The following is a 24,219-nucleotide window of genomic DNA, read 5'->3' as shown; positions in this document are numbered from 1 at the left end:
AGCGCACAAGGGACTGATGGGAAACCACTTATGAGCATAGGGCCTGATTCAGACTCGGTCGCTATGCTGCGCTGTCTCACAGCAAAAAAGAGGCCTGGTATGCAAATATGCGATCGCACTGTCTGGCTGAAGGACGCCCTCTGTCTTACAGTGCGACGGCAGAGCGAACGCACTCTGTAGTATAAAGCGCCCACCTCTCACTTGTAGTACACGTCATCTCCAGGAAGTGAGCGATTAATCGAGTACATCGAATGGCTTTATTGCTGCACGCAGCTCTTGTGGTAGACCCACCGCAACAGTGCGATCAGTTCAGCCTGAAATACACCCAAGTCACATGTACAATGACGCTACTGTGCTAATTATGCACGGCCATTAAACTCCGTTTAGACGGTCGGGCACGCCTGCGTTCACAGCACCACTCCCCCGTTCACAAGCACCTTCCCCTGTTACCACCCACAAATGGCGCTGTCACTCAAAGTAGCGGCCCGTCTGCGGGCTACGAGCGATCGCTTCTCCATCGCAGTGACTGGTTCGCGCACGTGCACTGCGATGCATGGGCAGACAGGCGTCCATCGCTCAAAGTGAGCGAGCGCAACTTAGCGACCGGGTCTGAATCAGGCCCATAGTCTTAAAGTCACAGGACACAGAGGGACATAGAGCCTGGTTCAGCAAGGAACGCAGTCGCTAATACGCACGCAATCGGCCGATCAATTCGCACTGCGCATGCGTAAGCATCGCAGTGCGCGTCCTGGCCGCTGCGACGGGGACTGCAATTGCAGGGGCTACACGGAACCCATCTCAGAGTTTGTGGATGGTGACAGGAGGGTGGACGCCGAACGCAGGTGTGCCAGTGCGTTTGCACGCCGTTGGAGGAGCGTGCATAAATTAGCCACTGCGATCCCATATCCAGTGTGAGGTCTTATAGCGTGCGTGGCTGTTAGCAATTTCTGAGTAAGGTCAGGGCTTGTGCACGCAAGTGTGAGGCTGCGATGGTACTCGATGTTACCGATGGTTTCCTTATTCTGCTAAACATCACAGAAATATGTAGGGTAAAGTAGGCGTCCTTATGTAGTGCTGAGTTGGCATTGCGATCGCAGTGGATTGGCTTTTCTATCGCAGATGAACTGCGTGCGTACACAATATTGCGATCCGTAGTGAAACGGGCCTACAGGCCGCACCATTAGACTATCTAGCCATGGAGCCTGCATAGGGGAATTGCTGACTGCAAAACAAACCAAGAAAGAATGCGCTATTAATCAATATATAATGGTGAAATCTAGAATAAGATGCTGACTACCTTCTGCCTCCTGTCCCTGGTGTCCTAGGAGCACAAGCAAAGAGCCGAGTGTCAAATTCCACCTCAGATAATCCGAATAATCTTCCTCCTGAGGCAAATTTTTTTTTTTTTAATTTACTTGAACCAATACCTCATAGTAATCCCATCTGTTATTCCCCTAACGTCCTTATAGTATAATCCTATCTGTTATTCCCCTAACGTCCTCATAGTATAATCCTATCTGTTATTCCCCTAACGTCCTCATAGTATAATCCTATCTGTTACACCCCTAACGTCCTCATAGTATAATCCTATCTGTTATTCCCCTAACGTCCTCATAGTATAATCCTATCTGTTATTCCCCTAACGTCCTCATAGTATAATCCTATCTGTTACACCCCTAACGTCCTCATAGTATAATCCTATCTGTTACACCCCTAATGTCCTCATAGTATAATCCTATCTGTTATTCCCCTAACGTCCTCATAGTATAATCCTATCTGTTACACCCCTAACGTCCTCATAGTATAATCCTATCTGTTATTCCCCTAACGTCCTCATAGTATAATCCTATCTGTTATTCCCCTAACGTCCTCATAGTATAATCCTATCTGTTACACCCCTAACGTCCTCATAGTATAATCCTATCTGTTACACCCCTAACGTCCTCATAGTATAATCCTATCTGTTATTCCCCTAACGTCCTCATAGTATAATCCTATCTGTTACACCCCTAACGTCCTCATAGTATAATCCTATCTGTTATTCCCCTAACGTCCTCATAGTATAATCCTATCTGTTATTCCCCTAACGTCCTCATAGTATAATCCTATCTGTTACACCCCTAACGTCCTCATAGTATAATCCTATCTGTTATTCCCCTAACGTCCTCATAGTATAATCCTATCTGTTATTCCCCTAACGTCCTCATAGTATAATCCTATCTGTTATTCCCCTAACGTCCTCATAGTATAATCCTATCTGTTATTCCCCTAACGTCCTCATAGTATAATCCTATCTGTTACACCCCTAACGTCCTCATAGTATAATCCTATCTGTTATTCCCCTAACGTCCTCATAGTATAATCCTATCTGTTATTCCCCTAACGTCCTCATAGTAATCCTATCTATTGCACCCCTAACGTCCTCATAGTATAATCCCATCTGTTACACCCCTAACGTCCTCATAGTATAATCCTATCTGTTACACCCCTAACGTCCTCATAGTATAATCCCATCTGTTACACCCCTAACGTCCTCATAGTAATCCTGTCTGTTACACCCCTAACGTCCTCATAGTAATCCTGTCTGTTACACCCCTAACGTCCTCATAGTATAATCCTATCTGTTATTCCCCTAACGTCCTCATAGTATAATCCTATCTGTTACACCCCTAACGTCCTCATAGTATAATCCTATCTGTTACACCCCTAACGTCCTCATAGTATAATCCTATCTGTTACACCCCTAACGTCCTCATAGTATAATCCTATCTGTTATTCCCCTAACGTCCTCATAGTATAATCCTGTCTGTTATTCCCCTAACGTCCTCATAGTATAATCCTATCTGTTACACCTCTAACGTCCTCATAGTATAATCCTATCTGTTACTCCCCTAACGTCCTCATAGTATAATCCTATCTGTTACTCCCCTAACGTCCTCATAGTATAATCCCATCTGTTACACCCCTAACGTCCTCATAGTATAATCCTATCTGTTACACCCCTAACGTCCTCATAGTATAATCCTATCTGTTACACCCCTAACGTCCTCATAGTATAATCCTATCTGTTACACCCCTAACGTCCTCATAGTATAATCCTATCTGTTACACCCCTAACGTCCTCATAGTATAATCCTATCTGTTACACCCCTAACGTCCTCATAGTATAATCCTATCTGTTACTCCCCTAACGTCCTCATAGTATAATCCTATCTGTTACACCCCTAACGTCCTCATAGTATAATCCTATCTGTTACACCCCTAACGTCCTCATAGTATAATCCTATCTGTTACACCCCTAACGTCCTCATAGTATAATCCTATCTGTTACATCCCTAACGTCCTCATAGTATAATCCTATCTGTTACACCCCTAACGTCCTCATAGTATAATCCTATCTGTTACTCCCCTAACGTCCTCATAGTATAATCCTATTTGTTACACCCCTAACGTCCTCATAGTATAATCCTATCTGTTTCACCCCTAACGTCCTCATAGTATAATCCTATCTGTTACACCCCTAACGTCCTCATAGTATAATCCTATCTGTTACACCCCTAACATCCTCATAGTATAATCCTATCTGTTACACCCCTAACGTCCTCATAGTAATCCTATCTGTTACACCCCTAACGTCCTCATAGTATAATCCTATCTGTTATTCCCCTAACGTCCTCATAGTATAATCCTATCTGTTACTCCCCTAACGTCCTCATAGTATAATCCTATCTGTTATTCCCCTAACGTCCTCATAGTATAATCCTATCTGTTATTCCCCTAACGTCCTCATAGTATAATCCTGTCTGTTACACCCCTAACGTCCTCATAGTATAATCCTATCTGTTACTCCCCTAACGTCCTCATAGTATAATCCTATCTGTTACACCCCTAACGTCCTCATAGTATAATCCTATCTGTTACACCCCTAACGTCCTCATAGTATAATCCTATCTGTTACACCCCTAACGTCCTCATAGTATAATCCCATCTGTTACACCCCTAACGTCCTCATAGTACAATCCTATCTGTTACACCCCTAACGTCCTCATAGTATAATCCTATCTGTTACTCCCCTAACGTCCTCATAGTATAATCCTATCTGTTACACCCCTAACGTCCTCATAGTATAATCCTATCTGTTACACCCCTAACGTCCTCATAGTATAATCCTATCTGTTACACCCCTAACGTCCTCATAGTATAATCCTATCTGTTATTCCCCTAACGTCCTCATAGTATAATCCTATCTGTTATTCCCCTAACGTCCTCATAGTATAATCCTATCTGTTACACCCCTAACGTCCTCATAGTATAATCCTATCTGTTACACCCCTAACGTCCTCATAGTATAATCCTATCTGTTATTCCCCTAACGTCCTCATAGTATAATCCTATCTGTTATTCCCCTAACGTCCTCATAGTATAATCCTATCTGTTACACCCCTAACGTCCTCATAGTATAATCCTATCTGTTATTCCCCTAACTTCCTCATAGTATAATCCTATCTGTTATTCCCCTAACGTCCTCATAGTATAATCCTATCTGTTATTCCCCTAACGTCCTCATAGTATAATCCTATCTGTTATTCCCCTAACGTCCTCATAGTATAATCCTATCTGTTATTCCCCTAACGTCCTCATAGTAATCCTATCTATTGCACCCCTAACGTCCTCATAGTATAATCCCATCTGTTACACCCCTAACGTCCTCATAGTACAATCCTATCTGTTACACCCCTAACGTCCTCATAGTATAATCCTATCTGTTACTCCCCTAACGTCCTCATAGTATAATCCTATCTGTTATTCCCCTAACGTCCTCATAGTATAATCCTATCTGTTACACCCCTAACGTCCTCATAGTATAATCCTATCTGTTACACCCCTAACGTCCTCATAGTATAATCCTATCTGTTACACCCCTAACGTCCTCATAGTATAATCCTATCTGTTACACCCCTAACGTCCTCATAGTATAATCCTATCTGTTACTCCCCTAACGTCCCCATAGTATAATCCCATCTGTTACACCCCTAACGTCCTCATAGTATAATCCTATCTGTTACACCCCTAAGGTTAATCACGGTCCTATATATGAGGCTGTCACCTTAGATCTAACATTAACACAAGGCCTGGTCCAAGCCTCCATCCTAACAGTAACGTTACCTCTTCGGCCCTGATTCAGTGTTGTACGCTAATCTCGCCACACCTGAGAATTTGCACGCAGCAGCTGTGTGACAATACGCAACTGTCGCAGCCGCCGGGGTGTGTTTTGACACGCCCACTGGTGCCTTCGCAAGCAAGGGCGTACAAACACGCTGCATCGGACGCAGATCAGTCGATAATCAGCCTCCTGAGTAACCCTGGGACGCCAGAGACATTTGTACTGCTTACCGGATCGCAGTTGCAGGCAGAGACACATCTCGGAATCGGTTTGGACTCGCCTGCATTTGAGTCGCCACCCCCCTGTTGCCGCTCACAAACGGTCCCTGCCTGTCAATCACTTTGCGAATAAATCCTCGCTAGCAAGCGTCACATCAGTAATGAAACTTGATACATGCGCACTAAGGCGCATGCGCAGACCACGGATAGTCACTCAACTGCGCAGAAGAATGACAGAAACAGTCACACAGCATAATATGCACCAGTGGTGACATTTGTTACCAAGCGATGTTTGGAATACAGGTGTCAGGGGCCTGGTTCAGGGATGGGCGCAGTGTTGATGTTGGATGCAGTGATATGATAGGTCACTCGGTGACAATGCCATAGAAATTAATGGGGAATCGCTGATTGGCTGAGAGCGGACACTGCCATAGCAACTGATCCCTCACTCTCAGCCAATCAGCGCTTTCCCATTCAGTTTAATGGCAGTGTGCGCTAGAGACCTGTCGTGTCGCGATGGCACTGTACACTGGGCCTGATTCATGTTGGTTCGCAAGGCTGCATTCGCACGCAGGCAGCCGATGTTTGCATTCTGCGCATGCATATAAGACACAGTGCGCGTGCGCGAACCGGCCACAGCGATCGGGAAGCGATCACAGTGGGCACGCAGAGTCTTCACACAGTGATTGACAGGAAGTGACCGTTTGAGGGTGGTGACGGGGGGTGGTCAGAGATACACAAGCGTGCCTGGGCGTTTAAACCCGCCTACAGGGGCGTGCATAATTAAGCCCCTGCGATTGTAGACGCTGGCAGAGGCCTAGATGGTGACAGGAAGTTTAGCAGTTTCTGCGGTAGGGTCAGGTCAGCCACAACTGTGCGACTGGTTTCGATGTTACTCGATGGTACCGATGTCTTAGCTGACTTGCGGATCCATGTCATGGGTAGTGGGCGGCTTTATACAGTGATGGGCGTCTTGGTATAGTGCTGCGGTTGCCGTGCGATTACATATTTTGATAGTGAGCGGGGTGCGTGCGACTGCAGCCTTGCGAACCAACCTGAATCAGGCCCACAGTGTACAGCGCCGGTCCATGGGGTTCTGCTCGCTTTGTTAGACCATCGGATGCCTACTTGGAACGAAGAGGAGCCCATTGAAGGATTTGGTGAGTATGTAATAGGTTTGTTTAGGATGTGTGGGGAATTTTTCTTTGGAATAAAATATTACAGCAGTCGGTGTCCGGGGAGAATCGATGCAGCATTAGATCCCTACTCACTTTTGTGAATGTTAATCCCCTTCAATGAGATTGCATAAGACAATGGGCCTGATTCAGAGCCGTTCGCTATTTGTGGTCGTTCGTTTAAAAACAAGGGGTGGCTATTCAAATGATCCGTACGCACATTGCAGTCTGTTCACACCTCTAAGTCTGAACGAGCGAGCAAAACATACGCTCGTTTATTTGTTAAAAACGCCCCCTGGCCGCTCGCACCATACGTCATGTCCGCTATTTATTAGATTAATCGAGTACATCGACCAGCGTATGAACTGCTCGCTATTCTTGTGGTTGGTGTTTGCTACCACAAATTTGCGAGCAGTTCTGGCTATAAAATAACCCAGTGACGTGGTCAATGACGCTGCTGTTTTAAATATACACACCCATAAAACGCCCGTTTTGACCTTTAAGCACGCCTGCGTTCGGATCTCCACTCCCCATTTTCAAGCACCTTCCCCTGTTACCACCCACATACGCCTCATTCTGTCACTCAAAATAGCAGGCCCTCGCTATATTGCGTACCAACGATTTTCGGCCGCACTGACTGGTTCGCGCATGCGTACTAAAAACCGTACGCATGCGCAGATGTGCAAACATCGCTCGGAACGAGCGTACTGCCGCTAACGAGCGGCTCTGAATGAGGGCCAATATTCTCTATGGTGGTGTCACCACTGATGACACAGAGGATATACATATTCGGCAATGACCAACAACAATGGGTAACGTTAGTTACATGCAATGTATAGCTTAAGGAGAGTGGGTTGTTTTTTTTTTTTTTGGGACAAATGTGATTCCCACTCAGGCCAGAGACAGAAGGAAAACACCCTCTGAGTTATCTGAGGCGCCCTCTAGTTATTGTGATGGGTAAATATTTTCGGTCATTCTATGACACCCCTCAGTAGGAATGCTAATTACTTCACCATACGCTGCCCACAGGCCTTGGGTCACGGTGTCGTATGGGCTAAGTTCCTGCCGACTACGCTGTGTTTTCATAGTCATCTGTGGAAGTCTTTCCAAGGCTTTGTGGATTATTGTTTTACTATGGCGATTCTATCGTTCACTTTCCACAATGCACTCGATGTGTCAGCCATGAATCATCGGCGTGAGTAGCAGTTCTTATTATAGAATATTTTTAGGGGTAGTTAAAAAGAGAATTATCACTAACTAGATGGGGGGAGTTGCTCACCGAGTGGTGGGAACCACCAGCAAGGGTCTCTTCAGAGCACTGCGCCTGATTCAGAGATGTACGCCATTCCCATATATACGCAGTTCCGCGATTATCGGTGGACTGCACATGCATCTCGGTCGAATGGCGCACGCGCCAAGGTACATTTGCAATGCAGCTTGCAGAGAGGATTACTTTGACTTGATTGACAGTCAGGGACTGTTTGGGGGAGGCAATGGGGAGGTGTTAAAAATACATTTCCAACCAATGTGTGTACCAAGCGATGGGACGACGCGTAGGACCGATACATCGCATCATACGTACACACTGCACAATGCGGTGTACGATGGCGCGATGTGCCGTTCCTAGCTGCGATTAGCAGCATGGTGTCGTTCATGACATCGTCCCATCTGATGTGCAGCACATCAGATAGGAAAATGCGATGAAAGGCGCACGTGAACGGCGCAATTGAGCGTACACACTATGTGATGCGAGCGATATACCCAGCCTAAGACTTCTGGGAGATGTATCACGCCTTGGAGAGCAGCCAATCAACTTCTGACTGTCGTTTATCTAACACAGGGGCCTAATTCAGAGAAGGACGCCAATGTGATCGCAGCTGCGATTTTCGCACGGAACACAGCTGTGAAAATATGCGAATGTCTGCCAGAGCACAGCCGGCATTAAGACGCCCCCTGCTGCCTTCTTACTTGCGTACAACGTCGCTTACCTGCGTAAATTTCGGTAACATGGACGCACATGGAGCGGCCATCTTGCCCTTGCGGAACGTCTGACCAGCCGTAGACTCGGCAGCACTCCTGATACGCAGAGGGCTCTCATGTTGCGTAGGAAATCGCTATGGCTAATTTAGGCATGCCCATGTAACGGCGTTTTTCTAACCACCCCCCGTTACCACCCCCAAATGCTGATTTAACTTTTATGATGCAAATGTCTGATGTTTTTATTGGCTAAAGGTCGGTGTAAACCAGTGAATGATGGAATGCTCTGATTGGCTACAGGTTTATTCATACCCCACCCACTGCAAAGTTCTTTATATCTGAGAATAGGAGGAACGGAATAGGCGTTGATAACGCAGGGAAACCCGCCCAATAACACAATGTTAGTTACTGTATTTGGTTTGTTGCGCATACGGCGGGTGTACTGCATGCTGCGCCCTGGGGAACGTAGGATTCATGTGAGGTTTTATCATTTCAGTGACCAATGGTCCCGATGTCTGTTCTCTGCTCCCCAGGTTATGGACAGCTCCATGCCTCTAATTGGCGAGCACGTGGAGGAGGACCGTCAGCTTGTGGCCGATCTCGTGGTCACTAAAATGACCCAGAACACCCAGATGACATCTTCAACAGTTTCTCTCGCCAGACCCCAGGTACACAGGAAGAGGGCGAACACACATACATCGCCCTAGGCTACCCCGGGTACACACAGGAAGAGGGCGTACACACATACATCGCTAGGCTGCCCCGGGTACACACAGGAAGAGGGCGGAGACACATACATCGCCCTAGGCTACCCCGGGTACACACAGGAAGAGGGCGTATACACATACATTACCCTAGGCTACCCCGGGTACACACAGGAAGAGGGCGTACACACATACATTGCCCTAGGCTACCCCGGGTACACACAGGAAGAGGGCGGGCACACATACATCACCCTAGGCTACCCCGGGTACACACAGGAAGAGGGCGGACACACATACATCGCCCTAGGCTACCCCGGGTACACACAGGAAGAGGGCGGACACACATACATCGCCCTAGGCTACCCGGGTACACACAGGAAGAGGGCAGACACACATACATTGCCCTAGGCTACCCCGGGTACACACAGGAAGAGGGCGGACACACATACATCGCCCTAGGCTACCCCGGGTACACACAGGAAGAGGGCGTACACACATACATCGCTAGGCTGCCCCGGGTACACACAGGAAGAGGGCGGAGACACATACATCGCCCTAGGCTACCCCGGGTACACACAGGAAGAGGGCGGATACACATACATTACCCTAGGCTACCCCGGGTACACACAGGAAGAGGGCGTACACACATACATTGCCCTAGGCTACCCCGGGTACACACAGGAAGAGGGCGGGCACACATACATCACCCTAGGCTACCCCGGGTACACACAGGAAGAGGGCGGACACACATACATCGCCCTAGGCTACCCAGGGTACACACAGGAAGAGGGCGGACACACATACATCGCCCTAGGCTACCCCGGGTACACACAGGAAGAGGGCGGACACACATACATCGCCCTAGGCTACCCGGGTACACACAGGAAGAGGGCAGACACACATACATCGCCCTAGGCTACCCCGGGTACACACAGAAAGAGGGCGGACACACATACATCGCCCTAGGCTACCCCGGTTAGACACAGGAAGAGGGCGTACACACATACATCGCTAGGCTGCCCCGGGTACACACAGGAAGAGGGCGGAGACACATACATCGCCCTAGGCTACCCCGGGTACACACAGGAAGAGGGCGGATACACATACATTACCCTAGGCTACCCCGGGTACACACAGGAAGAGGGCGTACACACATACATTGCCCTAGGCTACCCCGGGTACACACAGGAAGAGGGCGGACATACATACATCACCCTAGGCTACCCCGGGTACACACAGGAAGAGGGCGGACACACATACATCGCCCTAGGCTACCCCGGGTACACACAGGAAGAGGGCGGACACACATACATCGCCCTAGGCTACCCCGGGTACACACAGGAAGAGGGCGGATACACATACATCGCCCTAGGCTACCCCGGGTACACACAGGAAGAGGGCGGACACACATACATCGCCCTAGGCTACCCCGGGTACACAGGAAGAGGGCGGACACACATACGTCACCCTAGGCTCACCCGGGTACACAGGAAGAGGGCGGACACACATACATCGCCCTAGGCTACCCCGGGTACACACAGGAAGAGGGCGGACACACATACATCGCCCTAGGCTACCACGGGTACACAGGAAGAGGGCGGACACACATACATCGCCCTAGGCTCACCCGGGTACACAGGAAGAGGGCGGACACACATACATCACCCTAGGCTACCCCGGGTACACAGGAAGAGGGCGGACACACATACATCGCCCTAGGCTACCCCGGGTACACACAGGAAGAGAGCGGGCACACATACGTCGCCCTAGGCTACCCCGGGTACACACAGGAAGAGAGCGGGCACACATACGTCGCCCTAGGCTACCCCGGGTACACACAGGAAGAGAGCGGGCACACATACGTCGCCCTAGGCTGCCCCGGGTACACACAGGAAGAGGGCGTACACATACATCGCCCTAGGCTACCCCGGGTACACACAGGAAGAGGGCGTACACATACATCGCCCTAGGCTACCCCGGGTACACAAGAAGAGGATGGACACACGTACATCACCCTAGGCTGCCCCGGGTACACACAGGAAGAGGGCGGACACACGTACATCACCCTAGGCTACCCCGGGTACACACAGGAAGAGGGCGGACACACGTACATCACCCTAGGCTGCCCCGGGTACACACAGGAAGAGGGCGTACACATACATCGCCCTAGGCTACCCCGGGTACACACAGGAAGAGGGCGTACACATACATCGCCCTAGGCTACCCCGGGTACACAAGAAGAGGATGGACACACGTACATCACCCTAGGCTGCCCCGGGTACACACAGGAAGAGGGCGGACACACATACATCGCCCTAGGCTCACCCGGGTACACACAGCAAGAGGGCGTACACACATAATTCGCCCTAGGCTACCCCAGGTACACACAGGAAGAGGCGTACACACATACATCGCCCTAGGCTACCCCGGGTACACACAGGAAGAGAGCGGACACACATACATCGCCCTAGGCTACCCCGGGTACACACAGGAAGAGGGCGGACACACATACGTCGCCCTAGGCTACCCCGGGTACACACAGGAAGAGGGCGGACACACATACATCACCCTAGGCTACCCCGGGTACACACAGGAAGAGGGCGGACACACGTACATCACCCTAGGCTACCCCGGGTACACACAGGAAGAGGGCAGACACATACATCGCCCTAGGCTACCCCGGGTACACACAGGAAGAGGGCGTACACACATACATCGCCCTAGGCTCATCCAGGTACACACAGGAAGTTGGCGGACACACATACATCACCCTAGGCAACCCAGGGTACACACAGGAAGAGGGCGGACACACATACATCGCCCTAGGCTCACCCAGGTACACACAGGAAGATGGCGGACACACATACATCGCCCTAGGCTACCCAGAGTACACACAGGAAGAGGGCGGACACACATACATCACCCTAGGCTACCCCGGGTACACACAGGAAGAGGGCGGACACACATACATCACCCTAGGCTACCCCGGGTACACACAGGAAGAGGGCGGACACACGTACATCACCCTAGGCTACCCCGGGTACACACAGGAAGAGGGCAGACACATACATCGCCCTAGGCTACCCCGGGTACACACAGGAAGAGGGCGTACACACATACATCGCCCTAGGCTCATCCAGGTACACACAGGAAGATGGCGGACACACATACATCGCCCTAGGCTACCCCAGGTACACACAGGAAGAGGGCGTACACACATACATCGCCCTAGGCTCACCCAGGTACACACAGGAAGAGGGCGGACACACATACATCGCCCTAGGCTCACCCAGGTACACACAGGAAGATGGCGGACACACATACATCGCCCTAGGCTACCCAGAGTACACACAGGAAGAGGGCGGACACACATACATCACCCTAGGCTACCCCGGGTACACACAGGAAGAGGGCGGACACACATACATCACCCTAGGCTACCCCGGGTACACACAGGAAGAGGGCGGACACACGTACATCACCCCAGGCTACCCCGGGTACACACAGGAAGAGGGCAGACACATACATCGCCCTAGGCTACCCCGGGTACACACAGGAAGAGGGCGTACACACATACATCGCCCTAGGCTCATCCAGGTACACAGAGGAAGATGGCGGACACACATACATCGCCCTAGGCTACCCCAGGTACACACAGGAAGAGGGCGTACACACATACATCGCCCTAGGCTCACCCAGGTACACACAGGAAGAGGGCGGGCATACATACATCGCCCTAGGCTGCCCCAGGTACACACAGGAAGATGGCGGACACACATACATCGCCCTAGGCTACCCAGAGTACACACAGGAAGAGGGCGGACACACATACATCACCCTAGGCTACCCCGGGTACACACAGGAAGAGGGCGGACACACATACATCACCCTAGGCTACCCCGGGTACACACAGGAAGAGGGCGGACACACGTACATCACCCTAGGCTACCCTGGGTACACACAAGAAGAGGGCAGACACATACATCGCCCTAGGCTACCCTGGGTACACACAGGAAGAGGGCGTACACACATACATCGCCCTAGGCTCATCCAGGTACACACAGGAAGATGGCGGACACACATACATCGCCCTAGGCTGCCCCAGGTACACACAGGAAGAGGGCGTACACACATACATCGCCCTAGGCTCACCCAGGTACACACAGGAAGAGGGCGGACACACATACATCGCCCTAGGCTCACCCAGGTACACACAGGAAGATGGCGGACACACATACATCGCCCTAGGCTACCCAGAGTACACACAGGAAGAGGGCGGACACACATACATCACCCTAGGCTACCCCGGGTACACACAGGAAGAGGGCGTACACACATACATCGCCCTAGGCTCATCCAGGTACACACAGGAAGATGGCGGACACACATACATCGCCCTAGGCTCACCCAGGTACACACAGGAAGAGGGCGGACACACATACATCGCCCTAGGCTCACCCAGGTACACACAGGAAGATGGCGGACACACATACATCGCCCTAGGCTACCCAGAGTACACACAGGAAGAGGGCGGACACACTTACATCACCCTAGGCTACCCGGGTACACACAGGAAGAGGGCACATTTTCAGTTGCCTATAAGACACCAAGTATCCAAGTATTATACATGGATCAGTCTGTGGCACCACTAGGGCTATAGGGACCACCGGAAGGCCCAGACGCCAGATACACGCCGTGATAGCCTGGCCATGATTTACTGTGAATTTGGCACATTTTCCAATAACTGCTCTGTGTCAGCTACAGGCAGCCCTCCGCTGCGTGTGTAACATGTAATAACCATGAGAGGTTTGTCCTGTAATAAAATTGTTCAGGTGTTTAGTAATAAGTCTCCTGCCTTAAGGCCCCCATACATCAGAGACTGATTGCAGCAATCGTGCAATTTGCAATCGATTGAAAAAGGGAAAGATTTTTATGCACAATCGATTGCAAATTGCATGATTGCTGCAATCAATCGCTGATGTATGGGGGCCTTGACAGGTTCTTATCCCAGAAACTTTGGACCTCATTCAGACCCGGTCGCAAGCGATGAGCGCTCGCACTGCACCTCATATTACAGGGGTTGGGAACTTGTTTCTTATCAACTAAAGTTATACGTATTCCCCAAACTGTCTTCCGTTCTACTGCAGAATTCTGTCCCCAAACTACAGCTGGCACCAAGTAACAATATTATAATGCTCACAGGAACCTACTAATAAATGGCCTTGGATTAACCTGTTGTGTGCTGCGGTGCCAGGCTAGCTGTGAATGGGATAACCATGGCGTGCTGCTGACTCAGATTTCAGTGTATTGTTCTCTATTCTGTTTCCAGCCCCAACAGATGCAGCCACAGGCAGTCAAACCACAGATGCTGCCCCAGCCGGGTCCCCAAGGAGCTGGGGGCCCCACTGCTACAGCCCAACCACGGCCTCCTCCGCAAGGTACTTACTGATACGCAAATGATGTACAAAACATGGAAATGTTTCTATAAAACACGCAATACCCGTCTGTGCCACAATCTCAGTCTTGGATAGGTGGAAGCTGCCATGAGGGCTGTTGTAGGTGACAATGGTCATGTTCTGCTCTGAGTTAGAGGTGAGCCTGAGTTGCTGCAGAAGGGACATGGAGATATGAATGTCTAAGTCACTGGACAGATGGACACGTTAGTCTGGGGCCGGGCCCTGTGCATATGGTCATCAAAGAAGGGATGAGTGACCTTAGAGTCTGATTAAAGAGAAACCGTCACCAACACATTCAGCAGCTGTCTGAACAAACAGCACATACATAAACATCGGGGTCATCGCAGGATTCCTATAGAGGGGTTTACAAAATGTTTTTGACTTTTGCCGGAGAGAGAGAGAGATTCTGTGCGACAGATGTCTGCCACGTGACCAGTGGAGGCTCCAGAGGTCCAAAATTAAAATAAGGGAGCCACACCAACTGCCACCCCAAACGCTGCCAAACAGCGCCGGCCAGGACTCACTGGCAGTTGGTGTGGCTCCCCCTATTTGAATTTTTGGACTGCATTGCAGCCCCACCTCTGGAGCCTCCACTGGTCAGGTGACTCGTCTATAGCCCCACCGGTGTGAGAGGGGTCCGTGTGATGGGCCAGTGGCAGCTGGGGAACGGTGTCGGTGTGGTGATACCTCATTCTGCGTGGCAGAACCGTAGACTGTTTTACAGTACAAGAAGCCGGGCAGTGACCAGCACAGAGCCCCCTCATAGTGCTGCAATGCTATGGAGGATCTATACGCAGAATATACAGAATAATGGTCGTGCTCTTGGCCACGCATAACAGCGGTAAATAAATGCAGGAGTCTTACACACATTTGCAAATATATATGAAACACTGTACCAATAATGGTAATAAAGGATGTATTGAGTATTCAATGTGTAGATTGTAAGCTCCTAAGAGCAGGGTCCTCCTCCCCACTGTCTCACAGCCCTCTTCTCTAGCACTTCTATGACAGCCTTCACCTTCAGAGCTGTATTGTGTATGGAGAATTGTGTTGCTAATTGTTACTTGTGTTCTGTTTATAATTTGGTTACTGTATTGTAATGTAATGTTCTGTGTACCCTGTACTGTATGTACGGTGCTGCGGACCACTTGTGGCGCCCTATAACTAAAATGTAATAATAAGAATACAATCTAATGTATGTATTTTGAGCTTGCTTAGTAAACATTAACCAACGTTTAATCATGTGTTGTGTGAATGAGCTCAAAATACATACATTAGATTGTATAGATTGAATACTCAATACATCCCTTATTAATATTACTGGTACAGTGTTTCTTATTGATAGTATTGATACACATTAAGAACTTGTAGACTTGCTACATGTAGGTGATCGCTAAGTACCACTCCTATTGACTATATCATAAACCGTGAGGAAGGTGACCTCATATAATAAGCAGCTCCCCAACCCAACGTAAACCTCCACCTTTAGCGCACTCCCACCCATCAGATATGCAAATATATAAGTCACTCGCCACTTGCTAGGATGCGAGCAGGCGATTGACCTTACTGAAGGCAGTCATTTTTAGGAACACACGCCACCTAGTGTCAGAACTGTAGAAAATAAATAAAATACAAACACATTAAAAATATACCTATCTATAAACTTACTGTAAAGTGGATTTATTAAAAGAAAAAAAAAAGAACACATGGTAATGTTAATTTAATGTATACAGCGGACTAGTAGGTTATTGCATTTTCAGAATCATTTTGCATTTTCAGAATCTGACACTGGCCAATGCGCACAGCGTCCACTTCCGCAGCTGACCGGAGGCTGTGGGAGAGGGATCATAAGATCCCGCTCCTGCAGAATGCCTCCGCATAGGCATGAAGTGGTTTAAACCTATGGGGCCGAACTCTGAAAAGCTTAGTTTGGTACACAGAGGTCAGTCCGTAGTCCTAATTGATAATAATGGGAACTGCGGTTTGCAGTGCTAATTAGCCTTTTGCAGGATATTTCTGTGAAATCTGCATTAGGCTGTTAGTACATAGCAGGGGGAAATACATACAATTATGCAGAAACTGCTGTTGCTGGCATAATTTTATGAAAAATGGGCTTGATAAATAGGCCCCATGGTAACGTAAATATAGAAAGATACTTAGATATATCAGTGGGTTGAGTACTAGGGACCTTTGAGAGACATGGGGAAGAGAGGAAAGGGTCCTTACAGGCAGCTAAAACTGCAACTTTTATACATGAAAACATCCATTTACAATTGTTTGCATAATCCAGAGATACATATAAACAAAAATATTTTTTTTAATATGTATTAATCAAATAAATAAGGATCCTAATAGTAAAGTGCACCGGAATATGCTGTCGCTATATAAGTGAATGTTGATAATACTAATGCACAAGGTATGCCAATTAGTAGACTAATTAGTGAACAGTGACATCTGCTGGACATGATTAGTAATGCAACTTAAGCAGCCATGATAGCCTTACTAAATATCACGGTGTGTAACAAGATCAATGTTTTACAGATTAACATTAACGCTGATCTTCTGTCTTATTCGGTAAAGGAGGAGCCCGGCCGGCACAAGGACCCCCGCCTCCCAGGACAGCAGCCCCTCCACAGCAGCAGAGGCTGTCCCCACAGGGGCAGCAACCCCAGACATCCCAGCCCAGCTCACCGCAGCCCCCGAGGTCTCCAAACTCTCCCCAGCTCCCCCGACCAGCAAGCGGAACCCCTCCTGGCCAGGCACCCAAACCTGCTTCTCCTCCGCAGCCCAGGCCCCCAGCACAGGGACAGGCACAGTCCCAACAGGGCCCTCCGGGGTCAACGGCTAAGTCTCAGCCACCCCCCCACCCCCACCTCAAGTAAGTGCTCTGTGTGTTATGTTTGACCATAAGGGGGGTTTTTACAAAGTATTGTGTCTGTCTGACATGAAACATGCTGGACATCGCAGGGACTTGCGTGAGTTTTTCTCCAGCAAACTCACGAATCGTGTTTGCCAATGATTATTATCCCTAGGGGTGCACACCTACCCTCTGACAGGTCTCTGTATTATCCCCAGGGGTGCACACCTACCCACTGACAGGTCTCTGTATTATCCCCAGGGGTGCACACCTACCCTCTGACAGGTCTCTGTATTATCCCCAGGGGTGCACACCTACCCTCTGACAGGTGTCTCTATTAACCACCAGGGGTGCACACATACCCTCTGACGGTGTCTGTATTATCCCCAGGGGTGCACACCTACCCTCTGACAGGTATCTCTATTAACCCCCAGGGGTGCACACCTACCCTCTGATGGTGTCTGTATTATCCCCAGGGGTGCACACCTACCCTCTGACAGGTGTCTGTATTATCCCCAGGGGTGCACACCTACCCTCTGACAGGTGTCTGTATTATCCCCAGGGGTGCACACCTACCCTCTGACAGGTGTCTGTATTATCCCCGGGGGTGCACACCTACCCACTGACAGGTCTCTGTATTATCCCCAGGGGTGCACACCTACCCTCTGACAGGTCTCTGTATTATCCCCAGGGGTGCACACCTACCCTCTGACAGGTGTCTCTATTAACCCCCAGGGGTGCACACATACCCTCTGACTGTGTCTCTATTATCCCCAGGGGTGCACACCTACCCTCTGACAGGTCTCTCTATTAACCCCCAGGGGTGCACACCTACCCTCTGACGGTGTCTGTATTATCCCCAGGGGTGCACACCTACCCTCTGACAGGTGTCTGTATTATCCCCAGGGGTGCACACCTACCCTCTGACAGGTCTCTGTATTATCCCCAGGGGTGCACACCTACCCTCTGACAGGTGTCTGTATTATCCCCAGGAGTGCACACCTACCCTCTGACAGGTGTCTGTATTATCCCCAAGGGTGCACACCTACCCTCTGACAGGTGTCTGCATTATCCCCAGGAGTGCGCACCTACCCTCTGACAGGTCTCTGTATTATCCCCAGGGGTGCGCACCTACCCTCTGACAGGTCTCTGTATTATCCCCAGGGGTGCGCACCTACCCTCTGACAGGTGTCTGTACTATCCCCAGGGGTGCACACCTACCCTCTGACAGGTGTCTGTATTATCCGCTGGGGTGCACACCTACCCTCTGACATGTGTCTGTATTATCCCCGGGGGTGCAAACCTACCCTCTGACAGGTGTCTGTATTATCCCCAGGGGTGCACACATACCCTCTGACAGGTCTCTGTATTATCCCCAGGGGTGCGCACCTACCCTCTGACAGGTCTCTGTATTATCCCCAGGGGTGCGCACCTACCATCTGACAGGTCTCTGTATTATCCCCAGGGGTGCACACCTACCCTCTGACAGGTCTCTGTATTATCCCCAGGGGTGCACACCTACCCTCTGACAGGTCTCTGTATTATCCCCGGGGGTGTGCACCTACCCTCTGACAGGTGTCTGTATTATCCGCTGGGGTGCACACCTACCCTCTGACATGTGTCTGTATTATCCCCGGGGGTGCAAACCTACCCTCTGACAGGTGTCTGTATTATCCCCAGGGGTGCACACATACCCTCTGACAGGTCTCTGTATTATGCGCTGGGGTGCACACCTACCCTCTGACAGGTGTCTGTATTATCCCCAGGGGTGCGCACCTACCCTCTGACAGGTGTCTGTATTATCCCGAGGGGTGCACACCTACCTTCTGACAGGTCTCTGTATTATCCCCAGGGGTGCGCACCTACCCTCTGACAGATGTCTGTATTATCCCCAGGGGTGCACACCTACCTTCTGACAGGTCTCTGTATTATCCCCAGGGGTGCACACCTACCCTCTGACAGGTCTCTGTATTATCCCCGGGGGTGTGCACCTACCCTCTGACAGGTGTCTGTATTATCCCCAGGGGTGCACACCTACCCACTGACAGGTCTCTGTATTATCCCCAGGGGTGCACACCTACCCTCTGACAGGTGTCTGTATTATCCCCAGGGGAGCACACCTACCCTCTGACAGGTCTCTGTATTATCCCCAGGGGTGCACACATACCCTCTGACAGGTGTCTGTATTATCCCCAGGGGTGCACACCTACCCTCTGACAGGTGTCTGTATTATCCCCAGGGGTGCACACCTACCCTCTGACAGCTCTCTGTATTATCCCCGGGGATGCACACCTACCCTCTGACAGGTGTCTGTATTATCCGCAGGGGTGCACACCTACCCTCTGACAGGTGTCTGTATTATCCCCGGGGGTGCACACCTACCCTCTGACAGGTGTCTGTATTATCCCCAGGGGTGCACACCTACCCTCTGACAGCTCTCTGTATTATCCCTGGGGGTGCACACCTACCCTCTGACAGGTGTCTGTATTATCCCTGGGGGTGCACACCTACCCTGACAGGTCTCTGTATTATCCCCGGGGGTGCACACCTACCCTCTGACAGCTCTCTGTATTATCCCTGGGGGTGCACACCTACCCTCTGACAGGTGTCTGTATTATCCCCAGGGGTGCACACATACCCTCTGACAGGTCTCTGTATTATCCCCAGGGGTGCACACCTACCCTCTGACAGGTGTCTGTATTATCCCCAGGGGTGCACACCTACCCACTGACAGGTCTCTGTATTGTCCCCAGGGGTGCACACATACCCTCTGACAGGTCTCTGTATTATCCGCTGGGGGTGCACACCTACCCTCTGACAGGTCTCTGTATTATCCGCTGGGGGTGCACACCTACCCTCTGACAGGTGTCTGTATTATCCGCTGGGGGTGCACACCTACCCTCTGACAGGTGTCTGTATTATCCGCTGGGGGTGCACACCTACCCTCTGACAGGTGTCTGTATTATCCGCTGGGGGTGCACATCAGCCACAACTTTATCCATAACAATCTCTTTGTGTCAAATTCAAAGATATTCAGTTTTTGAATTCAGTGTTTGGTGGTTACTGTATGAAATGAGCTACTTAGTGATTTAAATCCAATAGGTTCATCGGCAGACATTGGTAACAGTTTGGTTTTCGGCGCAGCAAGTGCTACTCTTAGTTCTTTTCATACCCCTGGATGAATACCAGGAATAGGAAACATGTTGCACTCCAGCTGCTGGGAACTACACGTCCCAGAATTTCCCTGTAACAGTTTTTGTTAAGGCATGCTGGGATGTATAGTTCCACAGGACCTGGAGTGCCACAGGTTGCCTACCCCTGATGTATACCATGTGGATTCATGGGGGAGTGTTTACTAAAGTGTGGGTATTTAGTAGTGTAGATGTTGCCCATCGCAACCAATCAGATTCTACTTATCATTTATCTAGCACCTTCTAGAAGAATATAGCTAGAATCTGATTGGTTGGACTCCACTTCTAAAAACCTGCACTTTAGTAAATATACCCCACTGACTCAATTTTAAGTGTCAGATTCCAGTGACATATTAAAAGCAATCAGTTACAATATATATATATATATATATACATATATACACACACACATACATACACACACATTTAAAGTTGATTTTGTTTTGTTTTTTTTTTCCAGCAAATCCCAGTCACTTACCAACAATTTCAATATCTCGGCTCCCTCTCAGCGCGGCTCCGGAATCGAAGACGAGGCGAAAGCGGAAACGATCCGCAACCTGAGGAAATCCTTCGCCAGTCTCTTCTCTGACTGATACCTAGTCCACGTGGACAATTTGTCGAGACACATCTCCCTACTGTCACCCAATAACATGCAAAATAACGTTGCTCATAGCAACACTTCCTGCTGCAGGATCACACAGCAACATCTGACCGCGTCCCACCAAAACCAGTAACATCTGACCGCGTCCCACTAAAACCAGTAAACATCTCAGAAGAACCCCTCCCATAAACACCACCAATGGTCAGGGTACATGGTTCCAACGTCCTCAGGCCTTTGAAAGACTTGCCACCAACATCAGCTCAGGCTTCTTGAATGTTTTTGACTCAAAGGATTCAGAATAACTATATTATCCCGAATACGCTCTGCATAAAGTTTACTGTCAACTTGTCGCCGTTATCTCCAAGTACCTGGACTCCCAGTTGGCCTCTTCTGTGATGTCCCCATTGTACTTTGTTTAAAAAGCACGAGTACTGTATGTGTTCCACTATCTTGTGCCCTGTCCCCAGCAACTGAAAGGTAGTCACAGTATATTGCGAATTATTCTGTTGAGACTGGATTTGAGTATCACCTTGATGTGCAGTTGCCGAAGATACCAAGACAAATTTCTGTAGATTAAGACGTCTTCCCGATCTCTGACCTCACAAAGACCTTTCTCCCAGACAGACTAAAATATTAAAGGTCTTTACCTACAGATATGTCTGCTTCACTTCCACAGAAGACCTTTGGAACATTCGATAAATTGCGGAGATATTGTCCTGTTCTGCAAATGCTTAACCAACGTACCCTAAATGCTGCCGTCGTCCGAGGTCGTCCAGCATAACCCGCCCACCATGCTGCAAGGTGCAGTAAAAGCCATTTCACGCGATGACCACAAAATCATCTACCGGTTTCCATCAGCCACCTAGACAGCCCTGGTTCCTTGCGTCCCATACGTCCACTCGGTTGACGTAATGATACAATGACTTTATGCAAAACTTTATAGCCATTCCAGCGAATATGGGTCAGGCTCTTCTCTCTAATCAGCCCTACAGTAATATGCAAGATCATGTCTTCTCCACCTAGACCACAATGTACTGGTCCAAATAAGCTGGTGGTTATTCCTTCAATGCTGCTTCTACTTCCGTGAGAAATGATTCTGTCTTCCAGGTGAAATGACATCCAAAGTGAAACAGTTTCTGCTTCATGTTAAAACTCCACCATAACCTGACTTGTTAGTTAGGTGTGAAGACCATTGGTGACAATGTCCTGCACTGTGACCTGTCAGCTTTGAACATACGATCATGTAATACCTCCCAGGTATGCAGGGTCGTAGCAAAGTCAACAGGGCTATAAATAGTGTAAAGTAATAGTGAGGGATTGGGCAGTTACAAACCTGCTTGCTGACCCATTACTCAATACACTGAAGGAACTGGCCTAGGCCGGAACGGCTTTCCCATTGCAAATCCATAGACACTGCTACGGTTTTAGGTTGCCTGGTGAATTGGGCCTGGTTATACTGATACATGAATCGGGTCTGCTAGTGTCTGAACAGTATCAAAAACACATTTTTACCGCCCTGTCCTAGACAGCGAGACCTATTAAAGAACCATGCGTTCTGTAGGCTACATCAGGTGACCTCAATAATACTTCCCATACTCCAGGTCTTTGAGTAATAAGAAGACCACGCTCACACAGCCATATGCTGAAAGTTTCGGCTAAATTGCCGCCTGTCGCATGGATTTGGTTGAAGGTCACATGAGTGCTCAGCATAAAACAACCCCAGAGCAATACACACTTTGCTGGGAATCCCTATCTCTTTACCACGGCCTGGGGTCCAGGTTAGCTAAGAGCGAAACGCGCACTGCTCCGAGTACTGTACATTAGTTCCTCCGCCGTAGTCTCCAGACGCAGCCGTACGAAAGGCCTGACAATTTCATTTCACGTGTGTGTCCGTCCGGAGTTTAGAGAAGACAGAGCCGGGCTGTGTGACTCTGCAGGGAAATGGACAAAGAGAATAGTCACATTTTGGGAAGGGGGAACAGGAGATGTGGCCTTGGATTCCTCTGGGTTTTTTTTCTCCAGGATTTTCCTGCTTTATGTTCTGTGTAATTGTGTTTATTTATTGACAGAATAAAAAAGAGAAACCGCAAAAGGCTCCTTTGTTTCGACACATTATACGAGTTATAATACAAGAGAGAGCATAAACTGGTATCTGGGAAATGGAACGATATCACAGTGGGAACTACCTCCACACTGCATAGTATTATAATTCCAATATAGGCAGCTGGTTACCGACGTCGCACAACCTCTATTGGCCCGTCACTTCGGAAATATCTGTGCGGCAATCTTGCCAGATTTGGTCGCCTCCGTGTTTAGAAAAACTGTGGCTAATTGTATGTCCTACATGTTATCTAATAACAACCTTATTTGTTTAACCTTTGTGGGTACAGCTACTGAGAGGCAGCTGTAAGGTTGGACATAGCTGGACATGGCTTTCCCAGTTGCCGAGAGACACTGTTCCCCTCCAGCAGGCACCAATCCAGTCCATACCATGCAGAATCATTTAGCCAAAAGCATTGGGATTCCCAGCGAAAATTGCTATTCTGGTTATGGAAGGACAAGCCTACGCGCTGTCCAGCACGCTACCCTACAGTATCTATATGCACAGGTTCAGCAAGCTGCTATATGTTCTAGCTGGATAACGGTAGCAATATCTACAGCCACAAACAAGTCTGCTATGAATATTACGTTTTACACAATGTAGCCAGTCAGTGTTTATTGGGTGAAGTTATCCTTAATTACACAGAGGCAGCATTCCAAAACCGTCCCTTCATTTTTACAGAAATAAGTGTCATTGGTGCAGGTGCTCTTGCTTCCGGTATATACCCTATTGTCAAGGACTTTAATAAAGACGACTTGATTTCACTAATCCAGTG

At 49.2% G+C, this 24,219-nt stretch overlaps 1 protein-coding gene across 2 annotated transcripts in view; it reads left to right on the top strand.

Moving 5' to 3' along the window:
- Positions 1-23,435, top strand: part of SYN3 (synapsin III) — a 316,630-nt gene extending 293,195 nt beyond the window's left edge. For both annotated transcript variants that reach the window (XM_088459273.1, XM_088459272.1), the window contains exons 11-14: positions 9,068-9,202; positions 14,568-14,676; positions 17,275-17,572; positions 21,203-23,435. In XM_088459273.1, the coding sequence (XP_088315399.1) occupies positions 9,068-9,202; positions 14,568-14,676; positions 17,275-17,572; positions 21,203-21,335 (675 nt within the window). In that variant the 3' untranslated portion in view covers positions 21,336-23,435. The remainder of the gene's footprint in view (positions 1-9,067; positions 9,203-14,567; positions 14,677-17,274; positions 17,573-21,202) is intronic.
- Positions 23,436-24,219: the final 784 nt, after the last annotated feature.

Source organism: Taudactylus pleione, unplaced genomic scaffold (genome assembly GCF_031769625.1).
Source record: "Taudactylus pleione unplaced genomic scaffold, aTauple2 ptg000903l, whole genome shotgun sequence".
Taxonomy (NCBI): domain Eukaryota; kingdom Metazoa; phylum Chordata; class Amphibia; order Anura; family Myobatrachidae; genus Taudactylus; species Taudactylus pleione.
The sequence above is the reverse complement of the archived record's forward strand: the minus strand, read 5'-3'. Positions and strand labels throughout refer to the sequence as shown.